The sequence below is a fragment of the Eublepharis macularius genome, chromosome 2 (assembly GCF_028583425.1).
Source record: "Eublepharis macularius isolate TG4126 chromosome 2, MPM_Emac_v1.0, whole genome shotgun sequence".
Lineage (NCBI taxonomy): Eukaryota > Metazoa > Chordata > Lepidosauria > Squamata > Eublepharidae > Eublepharis > Eublepharis macularius.
In genome coordinates this window covers 165,203,478-165,223,542 of record NC_072791.1, presented here as the reverse complement: position 1 = coordinate 165,223,542, position 20,065 = coordinate 165,203,478, and the positions used below count along the sequence as shown (strand labels likewise).

The following is a 20,065-nucleotide window of genomic DNA, read 5'->3' as shown; positions in this document are numbered from 1 at the left end:
AGGGTTGAGAAGCAGTCCCCCAGCACTACCTTCTGCAGTTGGCCAGTTAAGTAAGAATGGAACCACTCACAACTCAACCAGTCTCTACAAAAAGATGCCATGATCAATGGTACTGAACGCCACAGAGACATCCAAGAGAATCAACAGGGGCGCACTCCCCTGTTTCTCTCCCAAGCAAAGATTATCCTTCAGGGTGACCAAGGCCGTTTCTGTCCCAAGCCCAGGCCAGAATCTGAACTGAAACAGGTCTAGATAATCCATCTCCACCAAGATCGCCTGAAGAGGACTGTTGGTTCCTTCTAATTTGATCTGATAGTTATAAATAATCCAGGTTAGACCAGAGTCTGTTTACAGGCAACAGCCGTAGTCTAGCCCTGTCCATATGGTTTCCCGGGTATCTTTTTCTGGCTATCTGCCAGCATTTTTGCCTCCCTACTGTCCTCTCCGTATGCCAGCATGCTGTGCTGCCTACTTCTGCCATTTCCTTATTCTAGTCCTGTGTGCTTGGATTCATCGGTTTTGCTTCTAGCCTGCAAATAACTCTGCTTCTGTGTTGACCCCCTGTGCGGCCTTGATGTAGGAAAGCATCCTGTGCTTTGCTGAGGGCTTCCAGTGTAGCATTCTATCCCACCCCTCCATCATCCATCTAAATCCTATTATGCCTTGTACCTTCCGTCCTCCATGTGCTCAGCTGTTTATGGCTTAGCACTGATGCCTAGAGCATACGTGCCATGTTTCAATGTGACCCTGCTACTTCATCCCTGTTTCACTGATCTGGCTGGTGTCAGCCAGAGGAATGCAAGCGTAAGTCAGTATGTGCGTGTTTTGTGTTAGTTGCATTTAGAGCCTTGGTTTGCTTTTTCTTTTAACCAGGTAAGATTCCCTTGTACAGAGCTTGAGAAGTCAGCCATAGCTCAAAAAGACAAGCTCAAAATGACACTTTCCCTCCCAATTTTTGACCCTCTTTTCATTGTTCCTCCATGGAGGAATGCATTACAAATTAGCTCTGTTTTCCCTCCCCCCACCCCAGTTGCTTGGAAGCCTTAGTAATAAAGAATCTTGCAGACATTAAAAGCAAACAACAGACAGAAAATCATTAGTAAATCCTATTTGGTATCTTCTGCACGCCAAAAGAAAACAGCTTGGCTGGGATGCTGGGCAAAACTGATTAATGAAATTGTTTGTCTAAAGAAATAAATATAAATATCCGAGAGCGTGTTAATAATGCTGCTTTGCAGCCTGCAAGGTGTTCAAAGGAAATTAGGACAGACGGCAGCAAATGCATTAAAATTGTCTCCCTACACTTCTGAATGAAATTTCTTTGAAGAGGCAGAGCAGAGTCTAGTTTGTTTTCCCCAGTCATGAGAGACAAGCAAATTTTCTTAGGGTACTACTGGAAAACCATTGAATTTTGACTGTACCTGGCCTGTAACATAATGTGGCCAACAGGAGTTGACTGAAAATAAGTACATGACCTGTTAGGGAAGGACTGTTTGTGGAGGTTTCCTGTTTCTTAATGTGGTGTTTATAAAATGGAAAAGGACTGTTGTGTGTCTGTGTCTTCACCCTATGCTGCTTTTGGGATTTTTTTATCTCTGGACTCACATACGCAATTACAGCTAAGGTCTGATCTAAACTTAGTACTGATGGGCTTAAAGAACTAAGAACATAAGAACATAAGCAAAGCCATGTTGGATCAGGCCAGTGGCCCATCCAGTCCAACATTCTGTCACACACAGTGGCTAGAAATCCAGTGCCATCTAAAGGACTGTCAGTGAGGCCAGGACACCAGAAGCCCTCCCACTGCCTTCCTTCCAGCACCAAGACAACAGAGCACCACCTCCCCACAAAGAGAATACCATCTATCTCCTGTGGCTAATAGCCACTGATGGACCTCTGCTCCATATATTTGTCCAGTCCCCTCTTGAAGCTGGCAATGCTTGTAGCTGCCACCACCTCCTGTGGCAACGAATTCCATGTGTTTATCACCCTTTGTGTAAAGTAGTATTTTCTTCTATCTGTTCTAACCCGACTGCTCAATAATTTCATAGAGTGCCCACGAGTTCTTGTATTGTGAGAAAGGGAGAAAAACACATCTTTCTCTACCTTCTCTAACCCGTGCATTATCTTGTAAACCTCTATCATGTCTCCCCTCAGTCGTCTTTTCTCCAGGCTAAAGAGCCCCAAGCGCCTCAATCTTTCCTCATAGGGAAAGTGTTCCAACCCTTTAATCATTTTAGTTGCCCTTCTCTGTACTTTTTCCAGTGCTATGATATCTTTTTTAAGGTGTGGCGACCAGAACTGTACACAGTACTCCAAATGAGGCCTCACCATCGATTTATACAGAGGCATTATGATACCGGCTGATTTGTTTTCAATCCCTTTCCTAATAACCCCTAGCATAGCATTAGCTTTTTTTATGGCAGTCGCATACTGTGCTGACGTTTTTAGTGAGTTATCTATCATGACTCCAAGATCTCTCTCTTGGTCAGTCTCCGCCAGTTCAGACCCCATCAACTTGTATTTATATTTTGGATTTTTGGTTCCAATGTGCATTACTTTGCACTTGGCTACATTGAACCTCATTTGCCACATGGATGCCCACTCTTCTAGCCTCGACAGATCCCTTTGGAGTGCCTCACAATCCTCTCTGGCTTTCACCACCCTGAACAATTTCGTGTCATCTGCAAATTTAGCCACTTCACTGCTTAATCCCAATTCCAAATCATTAATAAACAAGTTAAAAAGCATTGGACCCAATACCGACCCCTGTGGCACCCCACTGCTCACCACCCTCCACTGTGAGAAGTGCCCGTTTATACTCACTCTCTGTTTCCTATTAATTAGCCAGTTTTCGATCCACAAGAGGACTTGGCCCTTTATCCCATAGCTACTGAGCTTACTTAGGAGCCTTTGATGAGGAACTTTGTCAAAAGCTTTCTGGAAGTCAAGATAAACAATATCTATCGGGTCTCCCTTGTCCACTTGTTTGTTCACTCCCTCAAAGAACTCTAACAGATTGGTGAGACAAGATCTTCCCTTACAGAACCCATGCTGAGTTTTCCTCATCAGCTTTTGGTCATCAATGTGCCCACTAATTTTATTTTTGATAATAGTTTCCACCAACTTACCCGGTATTGACGTCAGGCTGACTGGTCTGTAATTTCCCGGATCTCCCCTGGAACCTTTTTTAAAGATGGGGACAACATTAGCTACCTTCCAGTACTCAGGAACAGATGCAGAGTTTAATGACAGATTACGTATTTTTGTGAGGAGATCTACAAGTTCACACTTGAGTTCTTTCAGAACTCTTGGATGTATGCCATCTGGGCCCGGTGATTTATCAGTTTTTAAATTATCTAGCAGTCACATAACCTCCTCTCTCGTCACCTCAATGTGACTCAGGTCTTTCAAAACCCCTCCCAAAGTCAGTGCTTCCGGAGTGGGCATGCACTTCTTATCTTCCACAGTGAAGACAGAAGCAAAGAACGCATTCAGCTTCTCGGCCATTTCCCTATCACCCTTTAGTAATCCTTTTACGCCTTGGTCATCCAAGGGCCCCACTGCCTCCCTAGCTGGTTTCCTACTTCTAATATATTTAAAGAATTGTTTATTGTTTTTCTTTATGTTCTTTGCAATATGCTCCTCATATTCCCTTTTTGCCTGTCTGATCACAGACTTGCACTTTTTTTGCCACAGCTTATGCTCCTTTTTATCAAACTCACTCCGACTAGTTTTCCACTGCCTAAAAGAATCCTTTTTACCTTTTACAGCTTCTATTACATTGCTTGTTAACCATGCTGGCCTTTTCCTAAACCTATTTGTGCCTTTCCTAACCAGCGGTATATATTTAATTTGAGCTTCCAGGATTGTAGTTTTAAATAGTCTCCAAGATTCCCCAAGTGTTTTGACCTTTTTTACTTTCCCTTTCAGTTTCTTCTTCACGTACCCCCTCATCTCAGAAAAGTTACCCCTTTTGAAGTTAAACATGGCTGTGTTGGTCTTATTTGGCAATTTCCTATTTATACATATGTTGTACTCAATAACATTATGGTCACTGTTCCCAAGTGGTGCAATCACATTTACATCTCTCACCAGGTCTTCAGCATTACTGAGGACCAAATCCAGGACCACCTCTCCCCTAGTAGGTTCTGTAACCATCTGTTCCATAGCACAGTCATTGAGACAGTCTAGAAACTCACTTTCTCTCCCCCGATTCGAACACCCATTGGCCCAGTCAATGTGTGGGTAGTTAAAATCACCCATTACAACGCAGTTTTTTTGTTTAGCAGCCATCTTTAATCCTGTCATCATTTTATAATCCTCCTCTATTTTCTGATCTGGAGGGCAATAACAAACTCCCACAGTTAAGTTTCCATTTGGGCCCGTAATTTCAACCCATAGCATTTCCAGAAGCGAATCTAATTCAGTTACCTTCTCAATCTTACTGGAATGTATACCTTTTCTGACATATAGAGCCACCCCACCACCAACCCTTCCCTCCCTATCCTTCCGATATAATTTATATCCAGGAATCACCGTGTCCCACTGATTTTCCTCATCCCACCAAGTTTCTGATATGCCCACAATGTCTATGGATTCGCCCAACACTAAACATTCCAGCTCCCCAATTTTACCTCGGACACTTCTAGCATTTGTATATAAACACCTGTAACTTCCCCGGCACACTTTGCCTCGAGACGTAGTTAGGTCATCTGCACTGTTTGTCTCCATCTCAGTTGACAACTCTAATCTATCTCCCTGTAGAAGTGTTATACCTAGCCCTTCATCTCTCTGAGATGAACCATCCTGAACCAGAGACACTTTATCTCTTGTCGGCTTTCCCCTAGCATTTAGTTTAAAAACTGCTCTGCCACCTTTTTGATTTTAAGTGCCAGCAGCCGGGTTCCTTCTCGGGACAAGTGGAGACCGTCTCTCTTGTACAGCTCCCGCTTGTCCCAAAAAGAATCCCAGTGCCTAACAAACTTAAACCCTTCCTCCCTACACCATCGTCTCATCCACGCATTGAGACTCCTGATCTGCGTTTGTCTCTCTGGCCCTGCGCGTGGAACAGGTAGCACTTCTGAGAAGGCTACCTTGGAGGTCCTGGCCTTGAGTCTCCTGCCTAACAGCCTAAATTTTTGTTCCAAGACCTCACGACTGCATTTTCCAACATCGTTGGTTCCAACATGGACCACGACCGCTGACTCTTCCCCAGCACTATCTACCAGCCTATCTATAACACGCGTAATGTCCGCTACCTTCGCACCAGGCAGGCAAGTCACCATACGGTCAGAACGCGGTTGTGCCACCCAGCTATCTACTTGTCTAAGGATCGAATCACCAACTACCAAGAGCCTCCCTCCCGCCCCACCCAGGGATGGTTCCTTGATGCGAAAGGAAACCTGCTCACCAACTGAAGAAGAGGTCCCTTCTGAGGGCATGTTTCCCTTATCCTCAGTACGGTGCCCTGATTCCACAAGATCCTCATTCTCCTTGACAACAAGAACGCTGCCATTTTTAGAGTGGGACACATCTATCCTGTCCCTGAGAATCTTGTCCTCGTGCCTATCTAACTGTCTCCGCTTCTCCAGGTCAGCCACCTTGGCCTCAAGGGTATGTACTCGTTCCCTGAGAACCAGGAGCTCCTTGCAGCGAGCACACATCCAGGACTTCTGACCAGAAGGCAGATAGTCATACATGTGACACTCAGTGCAATACACTGGAAAGCCCCCAACCCCCTGCTGGCATTCTGACTTCATTATTCTGTTTTAGGAATAACACACTAAGAGGAAAGAAAACGGCTATGATCCCCCGGCTAAGAGCCACAGGCCAAGAGCCCTTTAGCTCTCGCCCTTCGGCTCGCACCAAAGGCTCGCGCCCCTGCCCAACAGTTGCCTTTTCAATGCAAAAGGTCACTTCCTGCTAAGCACAGGAGGTGAGCACAAAGGGGGTGTGTGGCTTGTACTCCAGCAACCCCCAGCAGCCCTACAAACACACTCACCCTCAAACACAATCAAGCCCAAACACACTCAGCCTCAAAACTACACTCAAATCAACACAAAACTACACACAAAAAGCCCCAAAGCTAGAGAGGACCACCCTTAGCTTCTCAGCTTAACCCACCACAGCCAAGAAAGGCAAAAAGCCCTTACCTCCTCTAGCAGCTGCAGACCATGTGCTCCTGAGCCCAGGTGACTCTGCTCTGAGCCCAGGTGACTCTGTTCAAAGCGGCCTTACAGCCTTTTTGCCTACAGCATCTGCACAGCAGAGATCTGTATCCCATGTGGGTGTTATAGCAGCACTTCAGCTCTGCACGTGTAGTTTAAGTGAGATGCAGGGCAGATACAACATTGCAGAGGCAACTTCTTCTTACCCTCTAAGCATCATGTCTAAATAAGGCATGACTGTCAGAATCAGTCATCATGTTGCTTATTGCAGACCTGCTCATGTTGAGGGAGATGTGATTTGTTGTGTTTTAGAATACATTTTGTCACGTGATATTGAGAGCTTAGATAGTTTAACTGTTTATAATCATAAAGTTCATTTTATGATTATGATGATGTCTAGTTTATTTTCATTGAGCCAACATGGTGTACTGGTTAGAATATTGGAGGAGGATCTGGGAGACCCAGGTTTGAATCCCCGTTCTGCCATAGAAGCTTGCTGGGTGATCTTGAGCCAGTCACACACTCTCAGCCTAACAGACCTCACAGGGATGTTGTGAAGATAAAGTGGAGGAGGGGAGAATGATGTAAGCTGCTTCAGGTCCACTTTGGGGAGAAAGATGGGATATAATGAAATAAATAATAAATGATCATAGCAAGGATCTAGTAACAATTTTAAAAAGATCAATAGGGAGCCTCAAGTTGTTTTTTGTTTCTCATATCTTTCCACAAAACAGAATTATTTAGGAGGGCTTTCTTACACAGGTAATAGGGCTGTGCTGTAAGGAAATGGTTCAGAGAGATGCGTTGGTACAGGGATAGGAATTGTCTGTTGCTGCAGACATGCTCCCTCTGGTTAGTTACTCATTATTTTATGGGTTTTTTTAGTATTGTTTTTCCAGCCCGGTACTGGATTTCTACTTGTTTTTAAATTTCTATTATCCTTACCCTATTGTATTGTTTATTGAATGTCCTAGCCAACATTCGTATTGACATACTATTTAATCCACCTTGAGTCTCAGTGAGAAAAGTGGACAATTAATAAATACATTTTATTGTTTATGTGGGCAAATAGAGCATTGACTTCAACGGACTTAGAAGGGTGTAATTCTGCTTCAGATTGTGCTGGAAGTCTGCAGAGTCCCTCCTTAGTTACTTTTCTCTTACCAGAAACTCAGTAAATGTGCAAGTGAGATAAGCAAGCTAGTTCCATTTTACATTCTTTAATGAGTCCTGCATCACCGTGTTCTAGGTTAAAGCAAGATAGCAACAGTAGCACAGGCTGATGAATACCATGACCAAGGGTAAAGTCTTGTTTTACTCCCAAACAAAGCTGATGACTTTTAAGTGTTCAATTATAGGCCAAGGTGGAAAGTTTTTGTAAATGTTGATTAGCTTTCCATTTGGATTTCTTTAATTTACCAAATGTATTCCCTGTCATGTTACAGGGGTTCATTAAATGTAAATGTCCTGAGCTGCTGAAACATTCTTTTAAGCCCTGAAAATCTTGAGGTGTTGATTCCATTCACTGTTAACAAGATCTTTCATCAGTTTCCTTGCTTTCTTTATTTTTCTTAAATGTGTATTAGGGTTACTTTTACGGAACGTTCTAAAGAAAGTAATAATAAATCTTGGATCTGCATTTCTAGCGGCTTTGCTGCCCCAAGTTTTTTGTCCCTCTTGGCCTCTTAATTATATTGTTTTCCCTCTCCCCTTACACAAGTGTTGCTTTCAGTCGCTGTTCTCTTATTCCACCCCACCCCCCGCCCCAATTTTCTCCATGTTTTTTCAGACCACTTTTACAGTGGTCTGAGTCCATGGGAAAAACAGAAAACCAGGAGAGCAGTGAGTAGAAAACAATATTTGTGTGTGTGGGGGGGGGGGGGTGACCAATGCAATTTGAAAAGCCAAGCTGGAGCAAAAACTCAATGCAGAAAATCCCAATGATAACCCAAATGAGAATACAAAGAGCCATTTAAAAGTTATACTTGAGAAGTTAATACTCAGCTACAGTCAGTTTGAAGTAGAATGACAGTGTATGCATGCAGTGTTAGCATGCCAGTGCATCGTGTAGTTAGATCAAACATTTCTGCCATGGCAATGCTGCATTCATGGAGATACCAGGTTGATATAAATTTGACAGCTACTATGCGCTGTTCTGTATGTGTATATTTTACATGCCTAGTGACACTTAGGCAGAATATGGTATCAGGCTATGGTGGTAAAATTGTGGATTGTAATATGTAAATTGGGAATATGTAACTTCTGAATTATCCTTAGCTGTCAGTATGTAGTATGCAAGGTCTTCAGAACAGAATAAGATCTGATGAGTTTTCTCTTTTCTCAAGAAGAGTGAAAAAATGGGGTTGCAGAAGTCAGGCCGGAGTACATTGGCCTTTGTTTTTCAAGGTTTCATCTGATAGACATATTCAGTAACCCACAGTTTATCTGTTTCTGAAAGATGCTCTGAATTGCTGCAGTCGAAGAAGCCTTGCTTCTGTGCTCAGAGGTGTTTCAAATCTGATCCCCATTGTATCTGATCAAGGCATAATGGAACTGAGAAGTAAGGCATGTGAAGTCCCTCCAAGGAACATTGCGATCCTGATGTGTTTGTTCTGAGTGCTCCCCAGGCCAGCTCTGGCAGTTCAGATCCCGCTGTCTGCTCAATAGAGACTCTTAGCATCCTTGATAAGATTTATCCATAAACAGCAAGCGCATTCAGTACCTTGTTTGTAGGTGGTATCTGTAGCGTTTGTTATGGGTAGCCTTTCTAAGAGCTGATTTCCATATCACAAATGAAAGGAAACCATTTTCCTTCCCTCCCAGGTGGTTTTTGACTAGTTTTGCACTATTGGAATGTGGAAACGATGCCTTTGGGGAGACATTTAGCATCATGCAGGGCTGTAAGATGAGAAACTTACGTAAAAGAGGGATCTGGATCTTTCAAGGAAGGTTTGTTTTACAAGCCGATTATATTTTCCAGAGGATTGGGGAGTGGGGGGTACTGGAAACTGAAAGATGATTTTGTTTATTTGTGTGTGTGTGTGTGTGTGTTAGGCAAATTGTCATTCCTTTCTGAGCACCGTTGAAACTCATTTCATTCCTTTTTTTGATGCAGCCTACATAAATCGCAGTGCACAGTCAATAGTTGTTCAGAGCTGCAGCACATCCAAGTATCAATTTTTACACAAAACCATAAACCATGACTACAATCAGATTCGTGACATTTCTCCCTGTAAGAGCCCCGAGCAATGGGGGGAATGAGGCAAAGCAGTGAGAGAACTCACTGTTTTGCCAGGCCATCTAAATTTGCTACAGATTGTACACTGTGGAAAGTAATATTTAAGCTGCTGTGTGGCTCTGCTATTGTTCATAGGTCAAAGGGAAACCATGCTTCTCTTTTGCAACCAGTAGGAGCACTTCTTAGCATGCAACAAGGATTGTGTGGCAGCCTAAGCATCGCCAGGCTTTTGCACCAATATTTATTTCCAATTAAAATGTGCACGATGGTGAAGGAGCCACCTAAATAACGGTCATCATGAATCAAACATATCTGAGTTTATTTTCAGATTTCATTTCATATTACTGTCCCCACATAACTTGTCAGGAATCTAATAGGAATGTTTTGGAGTTCAGTGTTGTCTGAAATATATGTTAGGGCGAAACTCATGGTATAAGAGGTATAGGTGTATTGAGATATCACGCAGTAGTTATAATTCTTGAAGGCAGATACAAAAATGATGAAAAATTAAAATAAAGCTCTTCAAAATTAACCCTTTGTGCGCCAAAAACATTTTAATTGTACGGAGAGGGTTTTCAGGGCAGCATAATCACAGGCTTCTGCAATATAAAAGCAAAACAAGCAAGAAAAAGAACTCCTTTCAAAACTAGCCCTCTGTGTGCAAGATATATTTTAAAAAATAAAAATATGGATTTGAGGATACATAATTTTGTTTTTAGTTTACAAAAGATATATAAGTGCTGTTTTGTTGCACTCCTATTGAAAGCAACGTTTTTTTTTCTTTTTGGAGAATACATTTATTTAATTTTAATAATATGTATATATTTTAAAGGAATAAACCTTTTTTCTTGTGTGGAATCTATTATCTACTTCCTAGAATTGAGTATGTGCAGTCATATACATCCAGTCCAAATATCCAGATATGAGATTCTTGGGAATACTGGTATCTGTGACTGCAATATTTCTGGAAATATTTGGGAATATCCAGGGCTGGCTGGCATTTTAAGGATTCCAGACTGTTTCCCTCCCTTTAAAAGGTTTCCTGGGTAATAAGGGGTGGGGGAGGGAGAAGGCATCTTTCCTGGCCCAGGAAAGTCACCTTCTGGCCAGCATGAGTCTCGGCAAACCAACTGCAGGGCATGGCCAAGCTGCAGCTGTAGGTCTGGCTGGCACCTTCTCTCTCCTTCCCACCCTCCCTCTTTTGTGGGGCTGGGGCCCTTTTCCAGAGCCATATTTTCCTCCCTGTCCATACCCCTGCAAATAGGATGGCCAGGGGCCTGTAGAATTGGATTCTTGGTACAATTTGCTTAGAACTTGGGATGTCTTTAGTAGACATGCAGCTCAGGGTAGGTCCTCTGATGTCCTCTGGTTGAAAAGCAACCACTCATCCCCTCCCAAGTCCCCCATAGGGAATAATGGAACCCAAATATTTCCAGAATCCCAGAAAAACCCAAATAGTATTGAGGGAGACACCTAATACCATCAAATATCAATATTTAATCCTTCCTGAAATCTGAATCAGAAAAGAACCATTTTTCAAGTGCACATCCCAAAACAGAACCGCAGAATATTAACATAGTAGAACTAAGGGACTTTGCTCATCCCTAAGATTTGATGAAGTTTTATGATGAACTGTATCATATATGGGCTGTCATATTATATGAAATTCTTTGGTAAAGTCTTGTCTGTCAACTTCAGCTGGGACTAGGGAAAACTAAGCCAGCCTTACAGGATAAGATTGCAAAGGGTCGAGCATACCACAGGTCCAGGCAGCCAGAGGCAGGAGGCATGCTTATGAGCAATCAAAAGATTGAGTCCAAAATAACAGCTACAGATCTAAATGGGTAGGAAGCAGATGCTACAGAGCTAGGTCTTTCCACTACCGATGGATTGTTGAGCCAAGCTGATGCAGATCTTATATAGTCCCTGCTCCATGCCCATACTAGGTAGAGCCAAAGCTGCAGTTCCTAGAATGGCCACTCACATCAGCCCTAGATGGTTCCATTTGCTTGTTTGTGACTGGGGCCTGGTTCTTAGTGTTCTCTGTTGGAGATCCCCAGTGTCTTACATGTCTTAACCTTGCCCTTTTCTACACCACAACCTAAAAACATAGAAACATAGAGCTGGAAGGTACCCCAGGAGGCATCTAGTTCAGCCTCCTATACAACAAAGGACATGTACAGCTGCCCCCCCCCCACCTCCCTCAGTGACCCTTGCTCTATGCCCAGAAGAATGCAAAAAATCTCCAGGATCCCTGGCCAACCTGGCCTGGAGGAAAATTCCTTCCTGACCCCAGAGTGGCGATCGGTATTACCCTGGGCATATAAGAAACAGCCACAAGAGCCTAGCATCATCTCATCCCTTCAGACACTCCCTCTCTTGATCTGTGTACATTCATATGAAGTCAGAGAATCATCATAGCTGTCATATGACCATTTAGCCTCTTCTTAAATACCTTCGCCTTCTGAGGAAGCCTGTTCCGCTGAGGAACTGCTCTAATTGACAGGAAGTTCTTCCTAATGTTTAGCCAAAAACTCTTTTGCTTTAATTTTAATCCGTTGTTTCTATTCCATCCTTCTGGGACAACAGAAACAACTCTGCTCCATCATCTATGTGACAGCCCTTCAAATACTTGAAGAGGGCTATCATATTACCTCTCAATCGCCTCTTCTCCAGGCTAAACATACCCAGCTCCTTCAATCTTTCCTCATAAGACTTGGTCTACAAATCCCTCACCATATTCATTGCCTTCCTTTGGACATGTTCCAGCTTGTCAACATCCTTCTTAATCTGTGGTGCTCAGAACTGTACATAGTACTCCAAGTGAGGTCTAACCAGAGCAGAGCAAAGGGATACCATCACCTTGTGTGGTTTGGACATTATACTTCTGTTGATACTGCCTAAAATCGCATTTGCCTTTTTAACTACAGCATCACATGTTCAGCTTGTGATCTACTAAGATCCATAGATCATTTTCATATGTACTACTGCCAGGCCAGGTCTCCTCTGTCCTATAAGTGTGTCTTTGATTTTTCCTACCTAAATGCAGAACTTTATATTTATCTCTGTTGAAATTCAAATGCACTGGCTTTAAATAAACCTTAAATAGAAGTTAAGGTCATTCCTTATGTGTATTTTCTATAGATTAGGGGGTAACAAGATTTTTGTAGGATTATGTTTCTGTAAAAGCAGATTCATCATCATCATCACCATCATCATCATCGATTTATATACCACCCTTCAGGACGACTTAACACCCGCTCAGAGCAGTTTACAAAGTATGTTATTATTATCCCCACAACAACGAACACCCTGTGAGGTGGGTGGGGCTGAGAGAGCTCCTAGAAGTGGTAACTGACCAGCTGGCTTCAGGTGGAGGAATGGAGAATCAAACCTGGTTCTCCAAATTAGAGTTCCGCACTCTTAACCACTACATCAAACTGGCTCTCCTACACCAATCTGGCTCTCATGTCTTCTGTGCCTTTAATGTTCCTTCATAGTCTCTACAAGCATAAAACATTGGAAACGTGCACAAAAGTTTCAGTTAATTTCTAATGCAAAGATAACCAAAAGTTCTGAATGGCCTTCAGTTGTGGAAGGTCACATACATGGCATAGGACCTATCATCCTTGAAGACAATGTATCTTAACTACATAGATCTTAAGGGTGGACTTCTAAATGTATAGCCTGGTGTTTAATTAATTAAATTTCTAAAACTAGAAGTGCCCTGCTTCATGCTTACGTAGTGAAAGGTACTCTGCATATGTTTGGAAACAATGTTGTCTTAATCACATCGTCTAAGGATAAAGCACAGTATTGAAAAGACGTTCTGTGGTAATGAGTATCAGTTCATATTAAGTAATTAATGGTCTCCTTTATTGAAATGTATTTTCTTTGGTTCAGGAGGAATGCCAAAACTATGTTCGTGTCCTGATTGTTTATGGCAAGAAAGTGTTCACTTGTGGTACCAATGCCTTTTCACCAGTGTGTTGCAGCAGACAAGTAAGTTGTTTCACTCATATTTCAGGATGAATCAGAGTTGAATGAAATTGGTTCGCAGAAAAAAGCTTATGAAAGGCATATTTTATTTTAAATATTTATATTCTCCATGTTCCATTGAAAACATCTGAGGTTTATTCAGGTTCCTCAGAGTAGAGATAGTCAGTCAAAGTAAAGTGATGCAGAGAAAGAAATGTAATGACATGTTAAGGACATTTATGGTATAAGAAGGTTAGCACTGGCTTTTGCAACTAGAAAGTAAGCCTTATATAAGTAGAAAGAACTGGGCTATATATTTGATAAAATTAAGATTCAGTCCAGCCTAGAACTGCTGATTGTGACTGCTAGTGGCTCTTGAAGTTCTCAGTGTCATTGCCTGAGATTGTTAGCTTCAGAACACGCTGCTTGTTTTTGACCTGCACCTTGCTGCCGTGTCCATGGGAACAATAACCTGCAAGGAAGTGAGCTGTGCTTGCTGGTGCGATTGCACCGTTGAATATATAGACAAGACAGTCACCCCCATCTTGACCATTTCTTCTAGATATGCCTGTTTCTTTCTTATTCTCTTCTGCCTTAAATGGTCAATAATGCTTTAGGACCAAAGACCCCATGCGTATAGACCTCATAGTGAGGTGGTGGAGAGTGCCCGTGAGTCATAGCTGACTTATGGCGACCTCTGGCAGGGTTTTCATGGCAAGAGACTGAGGTGGTTTGCCATTGCCTACTTCTGCAACCTTGGCCTTTGTTGGAGGACTCCCATCCAATTACTATCCAAGGCCGATCCTGCTTAGCTTCTGAGATCTAACGAGATCAGGCTCACCTGGGCTATCCAGATCAGGATTATATATCTGTTGCTCCTGTCATACAGAGGATGATAGCTACTCACTGTGGGCAACCAGGCATCTGACAAATTGTAAGGCTGGCCAAAAATATGAAATGTAGAAGCTTGTTACTTACCAATCAGTGCACGTGAAAAATGTGCCCCTTAAATGGTAAATGCTAGCCATCATGGTTAAGTTGGTGCGGTATTATGCTTTGCAGATGAAAATCCCTTTTCTTAGCAGAAGTATTCTGTGGAATGCAAGCCATAGTCATTAACTCTTAACTTCTGTAAGTTCAAGGAGCAGGCTAAGATGCAGAGCACATTCAAAAATATTACTTAGATGAAGATAAAGTTCATCATGGAGGTGTGGTGATTCTGATGGGCATTGCCCCACTTAGGCATAGGAGGCAAATTGGTGTGTAAGTAATAAGGCAGGTAATTATATCAATTTCTGTGTTGGAAGCCAGAGTCAGCTAGGAAGTAGGCGTGCTCTATTTTTACTGTTGCAGATCTCTGGCAGTAAGTAGTGTCCAGTCTCCCTGCAGACTAGATTTAAGTGAATGTAAGTTTCTAGAAAACAATAGACATTTCCTGGATGGCATTCTCTGCACCATGACCTTGCTCTTGCTGCAGTTAGTTTAATGGGTATTAGTTTAATTTACATGCATGTAGTGATGTTATATTATACACAAATGTATTGCTTGGCCAACTGTGCTACGTATCAGACAATTGTCTTTATTATTTCCATTTCTGTTTCTGTTCCTCCACTATCATTTTAATACAGGTAGGAAATCTCAGCAAAATAATTGAGAAAATAAATGGGGTAGCTCGCTGCCCCTATGACCCTCGGCACAATTCAACAGCCGTGATCACATCACAGGGAGAGCTTTATGCTGCAACTGTCATTGATTTCTCTGGACGGGATCCAGCTATTTACCGCAGCCTTGGAAATGTCCCACCTCTTAGGACAGCACAATACAACTCCAAGTGGCTTAATGGTAAGAATGCCCAAAGAAATTAGTATTGACGCTGGCTGAAGTCTTAGGAAACTGCTGTTGCCTCATAATGGAGATCTGACAAGATATGGGAAAAGAGTTTGTTGCAATAGTGAGTGAGGCGTTAATGAGATGTAAGCAGTAAAGCAGGTGATGTTACCCAGTTCTGAGAAAAAGTGGTATAAATGTGATTGTTGTTTAAATCTTTCCTGTATGCTAGTTTGCCCAATTAAAGACCTGTAATATAAGCACCCGTTTTCAGGAGTGTTTATTTGTGCTAGGATTCATTTCTGGGAAAGAGCTGCTGTTTCTTTAAAAGCTAAATGAACTATATTTACGTTATTTCGAAATGATAAATTTCATGCCACTGTCAAACCATTAATTAATTAATTATTAATTAATTATTAAGATGTTATTGTAGCATGGAAGGTTTATTTATGTTTTAGGTATTGTGATGACTTGTATGTTTGGTATATGAAATAAAGTTTTATGGAATGGTAGGCCTGTGTTCCTCCCACCACAATATCATAGTAATCCAGCACTCCTTCACTTCTCTGTCTCCCTCTTACTCTTGTCTTCTGCAATATGGCGTTAGATTATCACAGCATTCAGAAGGCAAGCTAGAGAACTTCTGAATCATTACCACTTTTGTCCTGTTGGGCTACCATAGTTCTGTGTCATGTATGAATTCAGTCATGCAAAGATTCTTCCTGTCATGGAGCCCTAAGAGAAAGTCTCTTCCCTGGGGGAAAAAGTGGCACACCTATTATAATAAAGATTTTCCCTCAGATCAGGATCAGCCAGGACGAAGGACTTTTGAAGTTCCCATTTAAATTCCCACCCCCACCTCCCATTATGCAACTAGCATTTACCTAGAATTTTACCAGTTACTTACCTAGAATTCTGCCCCTCCTCTCATTATGCAGTTAGCATTTACCTAGAATTTTGCCAGTTATTTGTATTTTCTGCATGGCTGGAATATACCCAGTCTTTTGAGGATAGATCAGACTAAGCATTCAACTGAATAAATGCCGCTGTGACTCTCTTTTTATTAGAATTCACAATCAGCCAATTTTTTAGGTCTTCCTTAGGTTCTTCAGATTAATGAGGTTGTATTTGGTGAATATTGTATTTTGAATCTGGATGTTTTGTTTTCTAAGAACCTTGACATTAACTTACTTCAGTAGCTTTGACTAAAATTAAAAATTGGTGCATAGATACCACTGCAGTGGCCCATGTTAACATGCATGCACTGAAGTGTAGTCTAGAGTTTTTTATATAATAATAATAATAATAATAATAATAATAATAATAATAATAATAATAATAATAATAATAATAACCAGGGCGTTTTTTCAGCAGGAACACAGTGGAACAGAGTTCTGGAACCTCTTGAAAATGGTCACGTGGCTGGTGGCCCCACCCCCTGATCTCCAGACAGAGGGGAGTTTAGATTGCCCTCCGCACCACTGGAGCGGTGCAGAGGGCAATTTAAATTCCCCTCTGTCTGGAGATCAGGGGGCGGGGCCACCAGCCATGTGACCATTTTCTCCAAGGGCAACCCACTGAGTTCCACCACCTCTTTTCCCAGAAAAAGGCCTGATAATAACAACAGCAGCAGCAGCAACATTTGATTTATATGATGACTTAACACCCACTTAACACCCAGGATGACTTAACACCCACTTAGAGCAGTTTACAAAGTATGTTATTCTTATCCCCACAACAAAACACCCTGTGAGGTAGGTGGGTCTGAGAGCTCCTAGAAGCTGTGACTGACCCAAGGTCACCCAGCTGGCTTCAAGCGCAGGAGTAGGGAATCAAACCTGGTTCTCCAGATTAGAGTCCTGTGCTCTTAACCACTACACCAAACTGGCTCACAGTTTACGTATGGAGTTTGGAATTAATAACAACAACAACATTTGATTTATATACCACCCTTCAGGACAACTTAATACCCACTCAGAGTGGTTTACAAAGTATGTTATTATTATCCTTACAACAATCACCCTGTGAGATGGGTGGGGCTGAGAGAGCTCTGAAAGGGCTGTGACTGACCCAGGGTCACCCAGCTGGCTTCAAGTGGAGGAGTGGGGAATCAAACCCTGCTCTCCAGATTAGAGTCCTGACTCCTGCCACTCTTAACCACTACACTAAACTGGTTTTCTAAGCCAGGTAGGATCTACAGGCTTTGTAGACCAAACTAGCCCCTTGTGTGCAGCCCAGAAGTAACAGACAGCAGTTCAAGTGTTGCAGTGTAATTATATTGTGCTCTCAGGGCCAAACTACATACCTTATTTGGCCATAGGTTCAGGTTCTCCCAGCATGACTCGCATTCCTTGTAGCCACATGGCTCCCGCAGGAAACTTATTTTGCAAGTGCTGAAGAGCATGATTCAGACCTTGACTGTAGCATGAGTGGAGGGGCTTCTACCTTCCTCCACACCGTTTTTCTGGCCCACGATGGCTCTTGGGTGGGTTGCATGCAGGTTTGATTACTGTACATGTGGGACTCCAGTGAGAGGGGGGGAGGCAGGAAAGGCCTATTATGCTATTGGAAAATTTAATCTGGATCTAGCCCACAAAGAATTTTAGCATGTTCTCTGTCATGAGCTACAGATGGCAACTTTTCCCTTTGTCATAGTCATTTAAAATGGGCTTCATAAAATACCACTTAAAAGCTTGTTGTTTTCTACCTTTTGTAGGCTAGTCTTGCTATAGAGTCATTAAGAACGGAAACCTGAAAGCTATAGTACTCATGCACATTCCCAAGAATAGTCTCATTAAATTTAGCAATGCTTGTCTGCAACCAGTGCTACAAAAACTACAACTCTGATACCAACTTCAGCTCTCTCTAAACTTATTCCAATTGCTAGTAAACAAACTTATAAAAAGAAATCTCCCCCCCCCCCTCAAATACCTGTCATTATGACAGATGGAGCGATGTAGTGGAAGCCCCTCATCCTCTCAGGCAGCGAGGACCAAGCCGCTCAGTGTAGAAGTGAGTGGCAACCAATCACTTATATCCCTGAATGTAAAAGGGAACACTTGGAGATATTATGAGAAGGGGGCCAAATTTCTTTCCAGAGCCTGATTCCCCAGCCAATGAGGCTGCTCCAACCTGCAGAGTATCTTCATATTCCATCTTTATTTCTGTTTGTTGGTCACCCTAGGAGTGTGCAGCTTTTGTTTACCAGTCTATACAGACATAATTCACAAACATCCAAATCTGAGTAGAATCCTGCAAGAAATTTCCAGTGGAAGAAAGGGGCGTTGCTGCTTTCCTCCCCCACCCCCAACAAATCAGTTTTGGAGGAGGATTGGGCTCAGGCAAAACTTAACCGTAACCCACCCGCTCTCGCACGTAAACGGAAATGAACTCAAAGATAAGCGGTATACTGTTCTGGAGCTCAGTACTTTGCTTTCTCTTCTGCTTTCTTTTTGTTATGAAAGCAACCATTGTGAAGAGACAAAATGCCAACAGTTGTGCTTTCTCTGAGTTCAGCTCCCATTCCCAATTTCTGTGGTTGCTTCTCTGAGGAAATGAGAAGCCTCTGTTTCACACCACAGGTGGAGGCAGAGTAATTGGCTATTGGCTGAGTCTCCGGCCAGCCTCCAGAGCAACCATGGGGAGTGGGAGTTAAGCTCTGCAAAAGTACACCTTTTTACTCGCTTCCTGCTGAGCCAGTGGAATCCTCATTCCGCTATCAGCACAGCCTCTTCTGCTGCCAGCATCCTTCGACGGTGGATATTCAACAGCAGAAACATTTGTGTGCAGCTTTCATCTGGGTCCAGTTTAGGAGGTTGAAGGGGCTCAGACATTGGTAGAGATTCCTTTCTTCTCTACTCCCCCTTCTTCCCCATTTAGCACATGGGATGTGTGCATAGGGACAGCCTACTTAAAATATATGGAGTTATAGGTAAATATTTAAGTATTTATTACACCATTGAAAAATGGTTCACACACTAGTGTAAGTAAGAGAGCTTATAGTAATAGCCAGATATTGGTGAATTATTCTGGCAGAATGAATAATGCAAGATAATAACCTGCTCTAGTGCAGATTTGCCTTATGGTGTATATTGCTGCAATGCCATTAATGCATGCCACAGGGTTTTGTAATGTAAGATATCTTACATTGTCAAGGAATGTTACAAAATTACTTAGAAGGAGGGTGGGTTGTTTGGTTCTTGTTTTGATTAAGCGGGCTGTTTTAGTTCATTGCCTGGTCAATTAATCAGTTTGCAAATTGAAAAACAATACAGAGATGCTTAATGTGTTGTTGTTCCTTCCACCAAGTCTCACGTTTCATGTTGGCTTCTCTGCTAGAATTTTTTTAACCTTGGAGGATCCTGCTGCCTACATAGTAACAGATCCCTTCATAGCTCCAGGGGATTTACTCTTTCATGTATCATCATACAGTACAATTCCAACTGGCAAGAAAATATTTCTATTGCCTTGGTCTGTACACCTGCCCTAAAGCAGCTGTCTGTGTGGTCTGTAAGTTCTCTCTCTAGCGGACATGTGCATTCGCAAACACGCCCACATAGCCCTCAGCTGCAGAGCAGGATGAAAGAAGTAGGCAGTGCTGGAGTCAACCTGAGCCCAGAAGCAATAGCATTTCAAAATGCTTTCTTTCAGATTATCCGTGTATACATAATCACTACCTCATGCTAATTATACATTTCTGCATCTGTTTTCTCACTACAAGGAAAGTGCTAAACCTACAGTTTGCTTTCCTGAGTAACACACACAAACAAAAAACTGATATCTATTAACTAGAACCAGACTTATAGTCCACTGTCATTAATACTAGATGCCAGTGGTTTAGCTCTGTTTAGAC

General features: G+C 42.4%; 1 protein-coding gene across 1 annotated transcript in view; it reads left to right on the top strand.

Annotated features, from left to right (window-relative positions):
- SEMA5B (semaphorin 5B) overlaps positions 1 to 20,065 on the top strand; it is a 377,961-nt gene that overhangs the window by 226,008 nt on the left and 131,888 nt on the right. Inside the window, exons 6-7 of the mRNA XM_054972564.1 lie at positions 13,312 to 13,410; positions 15,015 to 15,228. Coding sequence (XP_054828539.1) covers positions 13,312 to 13,410; positions 15,015 to 15,228 — 313 coding nt within the window. The remainder of the gene's footprint in view (positions 1 to 13,311; positions 13,411 to 15,014; positions 15,229 to 20,065) is intronic.